Source organism: Ambystoma mexicanum, chromosome 5p (assembly GCF_040938575.1).
Source record: "Ambystoma mexicanum isolate Mex_15411 chromosome 5p, UKY_AmexF1_1, whole genome shotgun sequence".
Taxonomy (NCBI): Eukaryota; Metazoa; Chordata; class Amphibia; order Caudata; family Ambystomatidae; genus Ambystoma; species Ambystoma mexicanum.
Window position 1 is genome coordinate 421,500,580 of NC_090930.1, and position 9,549 is coordinate 421,510,128.

General features: G+C 41.5%; 1 protein-coding gene across 1 annotated transcript in view; it reads left to right on the top strand.

Moving 5' to 3' along the window:
• Positions 1-9,303, top strand: part of MOSPD1 (motile sperm domain containing 1) — a 371,546-nt gene extending 362,243 nt beyond the window's left edge. The window contains exon 6 of the mRNA XM_069612820.1: positions 8,949-9,303. Within this exon, the coding sequence (XP_069468921.1) occupies positions 8,949-8,980 (32 nt within the window). The 3' untranslated portion in view covers positions 8,981-9,303. The remainder of the gene's footprint in view (positions 1-8,948) is intronic.
• Positions 9,304-9,549: the final 246 nt, after the last annotated feature.

Consider the following 9,549-nt stretch of genomic DNA (forward strand, 5'->3'; position numbering starts at 1 on the left):
TAGAGTTTTCAAAGGCGTCCAGGAATTATGGGCCTTCATTCTATTAGTGCTATTTAGTAATATTTTAAAATCTAAAGGTGCCCTCAAATCATGGAAGATTTTACAAATGTTCCCTATTTTTAAAGAAGTTGATCAAAATTACTCAGCAAACTACCTACCAATTTCTCATTTAGACGCAGAGAGTAAAATATTTGCGCCTTTAATTTTGTGGGATCTTGAAGCTTGGATCATTTCAACGGGCAGATTATCAACATTTCAAACTGGCTTCAGGGACGGGGTTAGTACTTTTCTAAATGGTTTTATTTTATAATTGATGTGTTTTCACAAAAAGAATGGGGCAAAGGTGCCTCCCCCTTTTTCACCTCCTGTATCGATTTATCCCTGGCTTTCGATACAATTAACCACTCTTGACTATGCCTCAAGCTGCAGGATTGGCAACTACCAGACAGATTGAATTTAAAGAGAATCTTATCAAAAGAAATATCAAAATATAAGAGGCTAGAACAATGGTGTGTTTTGGCACCATGCATATTGCATTTATTTGTATTTGATTTGGAGTAATATTTCAATATAATCAATTCAAAATAAAACAAAAGTCATTAGATTCTCTTGAACAAATAAGAAACACAGTTATACTTGGAAGTTAGGAGCAGAGAAATTGGAGATTGTTCATGATCTCAAATACCTGGGCTTTTACTTGTCCAACAGACCATGCAAACTTTCCATGCCTCTAAGATTAAAAAATAAAGCAGAACAATTTGGATTGCATATGAAATATATTAACAGGAAATATGGTATATTTTTGATAATTCCACTGATTATTTTTTATAGAGCGAAAGTCTTATCATTAATTATGTATGGTCTGGAAATATCCCATCTAACAGATTCCATAAAATGTGGGCCAGTGGAGGAAAAGATAGGCCAAAAAGCGCTATCACTGCCTAATTATGTGTCGATCGGAATTATGCAGTATGAATTAGGTCTTGCTTCCATCTATGCCCATTTTTTATGTACACTATTACTTTTCTATAAGAATGTTATTGCACCAAGAAAAAAATCTCTGTCATGTCAGGCGTATTGGGGGCCTTTAAGAATAAATGTCAAGGCCTCCTAGAAAAGTTGAACCTCTCTTTCAAGGATCTGGTCTCAAATCAAACAGCAGTAAAGAAAACATTGTGACTGGTGTAATACCAAGGCATAAAATAATCAGTGTTGCATAGCAATTTACTATGCAATTCTGTAGGTTTGCTAATTAAAACGCTTGTGTAGCACAATTAGCTATTTAAATTACCATGTTTAATGAAAGCCCGGCTCACCCTGCATTCCTCTCCTAACCTCAGGTCCTCTCCACAATTTTTGCTCTGCTCACTGCAAGTTCAAAGGGGCTAACCGAGACAGAACACAGCCGATCTCCTCCACTCTTAAAAGTGTTAAAGGCCTTTGCAGGAATGCTAGGCAAAAAAAATATTTCTTTTTCAAATTATTGCAAACCAGAATTAATCTGGATGATACTTTTATTAAGCAACTATATCCTGTTTTACACAGACCACTGATCTTCAATCTATACACAACATTCACATCCACCAATACGCTGACGACTCATAGTTATACCTCAAGATCGACTCCATCAAGGACATCCATATGCTGTTAACCTGCCTCTCGCTGATCTAGTCTTGGATGTCCAGTGTATACCTGAAGCACAACCCCTCCAGAACCGAATTCCTACTCCTCACCAACAATACCAAACACCCAGACATACAGACCCAGGTCGGAATGTCTGGGTGGTTGGTGTTGTTGGTAAGGAGTAGGAATAGTTTGATAGCCAGCTATCAACCATGAACCCTGAGGGCTCCACACCCAAGCTCAACTCCTGCGCCAAGTCCCTCTGGTTCCACATCAACAAACACCTCTCCTTCAAGACCCACATAGCTAACAAAATTCAGACAGCTTGGTATCAGCTCTCCCTCCTGCGAAAAGGACAGGACAGCTTTAGATCCACCATTCAAGCACTGGTCCTATCCCACCTGGATTGGGCCATTGCACTCCTCGAAGGCCTCCTGTCTTCCTCCCTTGTGCCCCTGAGAAGTTTCCTACATGTGGCTGCACGCCTCATCAAGGGTCCACGCAGATAAAACCACATCACCTCTGCCCTCACCGACCTTCACTGGTTCCCACTGTACCCACAAATCACCTTCAAGTCTTGCAGCGTCATCTATAAGGCAGTCGCCCTCAACTTACCCAGCTACAATGCCGATAAACTCCACATCTCTGGCGGACAGCGCACAACCAGAAGCCAGGACAGGTGCAGATTCGAAATCGGCCACTGCAAAAAGCAAATGAACAGAAAACAAGTCTTCTCTGCCTACGCCCCAAGACTATGGAACCTCCTCCCTGTCAGCATCAGCCCCCAGGCTCCTACAATTCAGAAATGAACTCAAGACCCACCTCTTCAAGGAATCTCTCCACCTCAACACTTAGGCCATCACATCGCCCCTTGCACCACCTGACGCGCTAGACGCCGCCCGCCTCCCGGTGCAGCCGTACCCCTCCTATGTGCCCCTCTGTATCCCACCCCGCTGTTTGTTTGTTTGTTTGTTTATTTGTTATGCGCACCAGACCCTGAGGTAGCAGGGCGCAAGAGACAAGGAAGTTTACAGCTTGGTTACAGAAGTTACAAGTTACAGAACAAGCAAGTTACAGAGTAGACAGTTTTTTGGCTCTACAGGTGAGACAAGTACAAGTGCAGATAGGGCGTCACCAAACAGTCAAATCAATGGCGAACAAAATAGCAAGTCAGGTAGAGTACAAGTGGAGGAGCGAGAGGTAGAGTGCCATTTATGTTGCATTCTCGGTGAGCCATTTTATGGTATTCTTTCTGAAGTTGTTGAACGTTTGGTCGGATCTAAGTGCAAGAGGTAGGGCGTTCCATAACTGAGCTGCCTTATATCTGTTCGGTTGTTACTTCTGAATAGCGGTCCGCTATACATCTGTACTTTTGTATACCTCTGTAAGGTGCTCCATAATGTATCTGTATTGTATTCCTCTGTAAAGCGCTCTGTTGCTTCTCGAAGCAACGTCCGCGCTCATTAAGTACCATAATTATAATATATGTGTTAACTTTATTTGTTTTAAAAGGCAGTCCTTCAATTCCATTCCTAAAAATGTAAGTTTATACATAATGCATAATTAGAGTATTGCTACTGTAAAACACTGCATTGTCTGTATTAAGTACACTTTAGGTTTGTATATCTGTATCTCATACTGTCAACTATATTTCATTTTGTTGGGAAAGGTGCATCATATTTACGAGTGAACACTTTTGAAAATGCACATGATCACATGGTCAAATGCTTTTGAAGACAAACCTAGTTCTATTACCTGCTGTTTGCATTAATCTGTGCAACAGGTGCTCAACCTATGAGCTGATCCCAAACTCGTTGACATTCTATCTTATCACCCTGTTGCTTTTACAGCCGGTCAGATAGCACAGCGAGCAGAGCGCTTGCTTTGACATCTGTGCAGAGCCTGCTGACGCAGGGTTGAATCCCGGCAGGGTCAAACTCAGACTATCATCCTTCCAAGGTTGATAATTGAGCACCACGCACCGTGGGTGATAGTAAGCAGCGCTCAGATACCTGAGAGTTTGTAGCTCTATATAAAAATGCTAAATTTATACCAGCTATCCTGAAAGGGAGATGGACAGAAACTTCAATGTTCTATTTAGTTTGCCCAGAATTCTGCCTGCTATGCCATCCATTCTGCTTAGTCACTTTATTTCCTCTTACATAATTCATATACAAAGCTAACTAGATGTTTACGCAAAAGAGTGATGAATAGTTCCATCCAATCTGTACATCCGCAGATCTACTGCAATACCATGCACTGTAGATGGCACCCAGAACTCGCTTTGCTACAAGATTATGATTGCATTATATATTAACATGTGCTAATTTGCAAGTGGCTGCCTGCATTTTATGCCTGGCCGCTATGCCTCTAGTTTACCCTGTAGAGTGCGCCCACTTCCCCTGCCCACTTACCTGTGCACCTCCTGGCTCACATCCAAGACCTGGAAGTTGTTATTTCCAATCAGACATATGAGTAATTCCTTTGTAAGGGAAGCATAAAATGCGCAAAGCCTGGTTTCCTTAAAAATGAACAAAAAAAAGTATCAGCACCCCAGATGGGGCTCTGGGTGCTTAAAGCGATAGATACTGCTTTCATGGGTGCACAGGGTTGGGATTCTGCACTTGACCCTACCTGGTACAGGCTGGAGGACCTTTAGAGGCCTTGCCATCCCCTAAAAGTGGTATTTAATGGTATATTGAAAACAGTTGATATCAATACAGACAGGAGCCATCTTGTCCACCTAAAGGTGACAATTAGCCTGCCTGCTGCTTCAAAATACTGCATACTTAGTCTTAGGCTATGACTTTCCTTTAACATTGTGAACTTTTTGATTAACAAATCTTTTGACCTTCTTACACAGCAAATGGTGTGTCAGGCATACAATATGCGGCGCACTGCACTGTGCAGCACTGACTGCACCCAGTTGCACAGATCCTTGCACTGAAATCTGTTTTCAGAGATGTTTTTGTCATATCTGTTTGTTTATTTGTGTCCACTCATGCAGCTAACCTTTACATTTTACAGACACTCATCTCACTAATGTCTTACTTCAGCGTTACACACAAATGCTGTATTGTTGCTCATTTTATGTCTTCGGTATAAAAAATATCTGGTGACGTTAAAGATATCAGTAGAGAATTGCAAATCAAATATGTATATTTGATCATCAAAAAGATTTTAATGAGCAAACTCTGCTAATCAATCTTTGAAAACGAATTTATGTCTTAAATACATGTGATTCAATGCATCAATATAAATTGTACTCTGCCATACCACAGAGACAAAGAGACACGGCTCTGTTCCTAGTATGACAAATCTAGCAACATCGTCACAAGCTTCTATTAGATGGCCAGGGAAAGGCAGAAGCTACCTGACTCTGTCCCTGGGGGTGGCTATCTTTGGGAGGACCACAAATTGGGGGACAAACTTCAGAGAGACAGGAAAAAACAGAATCAAAATAAACCTTCCAATGTTATTCTCAATGACACCCATGTGCCTTTGCAAGATGCCTGTATGGCTTATTGTGACGCAGATAAAGAATTCCCAAGTTTTCTTGACCAACAACCCTATTTACCTTCCCCCTCTTTTCATAGTACTAAGACAAGGAAGAGGGATGGAACAATGCGGATGACCAGAAGCGGTAAGCAAACGCTGCGTTCTAGTCTTTTGAAAGTGTTGACTAATGCAGGAAGTTTAAAACATACACAGCTGAAGAGAATACGAGTGATAGGCAGAGAATGCAGTAGAACACAGCTTGTGCAGATGCTGATTGGAACGCAGGAGGCAAGCACATTGTGGAAGGCAGCATGGAGGTTGATAAGAACAGCGTGCAGAGAGACCGGCCAAGAGAAGCTCACCGCTTTATTAGTATAGGCAGCTGGAGCCAGCAGAAGTAAAGGAAGATAAAGCAGGAGCCAGGCGGCTAAAGGGATGCACCCCTAGTCAGCGAACAGAAGGAGAAAAAGACAGAAGGACTCGAGGGACGCCAGAGCTGTCGGGTAAGCTCCAAGAGAGCGAATGGGTTACCAGAACGTTTGAGAGTGAGTGTTGCATATCATTAACGGCGCGAGAATGCCAATTAAAGTAATTGGAGGAACTGATGCAAATACAAACAATGCCCCAATGACCCAAATCTTGGAAAGAGAGATTGATGCAAATATGAACAGTGTTAATAAAGGGTTGGTGACCCAATGTTTGGAAAAGGACATTGGCGCAAATACGACCAGTTTTAAGAAACGGTCGGGTACCCAATATTTGAAAAGAGGAGTCGATACCATTAAGAAGTATGGTGAGAAAGGGTTGGTGACCCAATAATGAAAAAGCATTATTTCTCTGGTAAGAAAAAGAGTGAGTGAAGAACAGAAAAGCCCTGGCAGGATAGTGAACAAGGCAAACAGTGAGTCTTGGACTCACACACATGAAAGGATATAAAGCCCTCGTAGGAGAGTAAATCATGCACTGTGTGAATCTGGGACAGGTATCCAAGCAACAGAATTGTGCTATCCTGGCTGAAGAGTAACCCAGGCACTGTGTGAGTCTGGGTCCCGCACCCAAGAAACAGAACTGTGATATCCTAGCAGGAGAGTAAACCAGGAGTGAAAAGAGAAGTAAACCTGAAACCGTGGAACAGTAAGAACGAGCACAAAAGGGAAGACCCATATAAGGATCAGTGATAAAGTCGCAATACCCTGGCAGGAAAGTACACCAGGGGTAAAAATAACAGCAGTCAAAGGAAAAGGGAAGAACCATCCCCCTTTAAGATTAATTGAGATAAACTGAAGATTCAAGAAAACTGTGTGTTTAAAAGAGACTCAAGGGAAGGCTTATTCCCCTGGAATATATTGGATGGTGAAAAATAGAAGGAACAAAGGGAAATAGTTATTTTCCATAAAACAGTGGATGCATAATAAGTGGGAGTTCCCCTTGAAACTGTCAGGTGAAATATTGTATAAAGAAAGAGACACAAGGGGGGGGCGCCCTTTGAAACAGTGGAACATTATTTGACCTTTTTTTCCTGAAGTACCGGACAGAGAGCGAGAGACCAGTAGAAACATAGGGTAAGGGAGGAGCCCTTCCTGTCGTGGGACTTGAATTACTTTTGTTTTCGGCACCTTAGAACATTGTTTTGAACTCTGAAAGAAAGCTACAAGTGCATAGCTTACAGAAATCCCCCTGTATACATAGTTTTAAGTTTAGCATGCTAGGGTCAGTTTAGGGTATTTGGACACAGTACAAAGGACGCTCTTTGGTTTAACGTCCTGACACAGACGTTCATTCACTTTGTTGAGGCTGTGAAACCCCTTATAGACATATGGACAGGTAAGATTTCCCCAACCCCTTCTATTATTATTTTGACAATAAAGGTCCTATTTCATACTGAAACTTGTTACTGTGTCCGAGTCTTATTCTTGATCCCGTACACTAATTACTTGGAAAGGTTTCCTGATGCTCGATGGAGGACTATATTTTTGAGATTAAGACTAAATCTAATATCTACGAGAGAAATTACTAGTATCAGGACTATACCTCCTGTAACTACTAATATCTGCAAATACTGTGAAAATATATCAGAAATCGAGTCTCTGTACCACATCATGATCAAATTTCAGTTTCTTCAGAATTTGAGGCAGGAAATCTTCCTGAAATTTGTACATGATCCTGAATGGCTAAATTCTGATGTTTTTTGGGGAAGACTTTCCTCTGGTAACAATACTCTATGGACAATGACTGTCGTCAGATTTCCATACATGTATTTAGATATAATACACCAATGCAATTCAATTTTGTGTTTAGTGTGTGATTCACTCTAGCATTAACATATGACTTGAATTGTATTATGTATGTTATGCATTCTATTTTAGACACATTTAGCTACATATAATTGGTGTCCTTTAATTATTCTTAATTGTTTGTACTATGTATCCTTCTTATGTGTAAGGTTTGAATAAAACAATACACAATAAATAATAAATAAAATGAAAAATAAGGTAATTATTGACCGTTGTGTGGATAGAATGTGTTGTTTAATTGACCATGTTTTTCCAAATATGATTGTACACAGTGTTTTCAAAGGAGTATGATTATCCTCATTTCAGACAACACATATCACGAAACCAGGGTAGTCATAAATGGCTAGATGCAGGTAGGCACAGCAGCGTAGTGGAGCTGGAAGTCAGGCAGTGGAAGAGGAAGACAGCCCTTGTAACGTGAGGGATGTGCCGCAAGGAGTGGGGCTGTGGTGGAAAGGAAGGCAGCATGGAGAATGAAAGGTACGTCTGGAGGGGGGAGTCTCCCCCTGAAATTGCTAGGATAGTAAAAGTCAAAGAGAGTGGAGAAGACGTGGGGGAGTGGTCTCCCCCACAAATGCAGCTAAGAATGAAACAGGAAGGTGGGGAAGGATGGTGAATCCAAAAAAGGGAGGGGTTGCAAAAAGAGATGGGGCTAAGGGGGAAGGGGAAAGCTGTGCAGCCCCAAAAGGCAGGAAAGAGATGGGGAAACAGAGCAGTGAACAAGTGAGGGGACCAGAGGGGCAGGCAGGACACCAGTATGACAGGGATTCGGGTAACTTGACAAAGGCCTGATTTAAAGACGGTCAAATGGATTAAAGATGGCCATGATTACTGCAGGAGCTGTCACATCCCCTGGGTCCATGTCACTTAGAGGATACAGCACCCAATGCTGCTGATCTGGGTCAAGAAACTCAGAAATGCATCAGCTTGCAGACAGTGATTAAAAGCAAAGATATTTCTTAGTATCGCTGCACCAGCACCGCCCTGTTGAACAGCGGGAGTTGAGTCCGCACAGCTGCCCATTGTTTAGGTGGGTAGTTTTAGCGAGGTAGGATAACTATATGAAATGTGGACCACCGAGCGTGGCATCACTCCAGATCTTGAAGGTCAGTTCTGGGCAAGGCAATCTGGGTGGCCACCTAGAGCACCAAAAGTATGGAAGAACTTAATTCGCCCTACAAGTAAGAGAAGTGGCACAATTACCAGGACCAGGGAGCTAGTTACAAATTACACTTCTTCTAGGGTAATAAAAATGGCTGCAACTGTCCTGCCTTCAGACATCCTGGAAGAAGGTACAAAGCAAGGCGGTGTCTGGGTGAGGAATGGACATGCAGTGATACAAACACAGATTGTCTGATTTAGGATTGCTAACCAGACCTTACTGGTGACCCTGCTTCTCCACCTCGTGTTTCCCAAGAAACTCAAAAATGGGTCCGATTAGCACACTTGTCCTATTAATGCAAAATAACCTTGTTCTAGATGGTTAGTCTGTGCCCTTTAATTTCATGCTTTCTCTCATTTTATGTCTTCCAGGTCTTATCACAATGGTAATCCTTAGGACATGAACAATGGACTGGGCCTTGAGCCAGAATTGACCTTCCCTGTACTCACATCATCATGAATGTGGACTGCCTTTTATTCATGTTTGACTCAATAATATGCTACAGATTAATTTAACAATGGTTTAAATACTTGCACAATTGTAATATATATTTTAACTGTATGCGTGACTGTGATTGGAAGACTGCAAGCATATCATTAGACGATAATGTTACAGATGGAGGAGAAGCTCCGTCTAGTGGTATTTGTGAAATGAAACTGAAAAAAATGTGTTTTGTATTGCACAAATGAAAAAACTTTTATTAAACATTTGTCATTTTACATTTAATTACTGATTGTGCTTACTGATTTTTATCTCTAAATCTAAGGCTTTCAAATGTATACTCACATCTGAAATATTGAAGCAAACATTGAATATGCTTTTGTAATTAAACTCTTTTTTTAGGTTGTATTAACGTTTTTTAAAAAGAGGAACTATGCAAGCACTTGCACAGGGCTGCACAACTTGAACTGGCTTTGAGTTAGCTGGGCTAAGATTGAGAGAACAGCCTTATTTCAGTTTCCCATCAAAAGC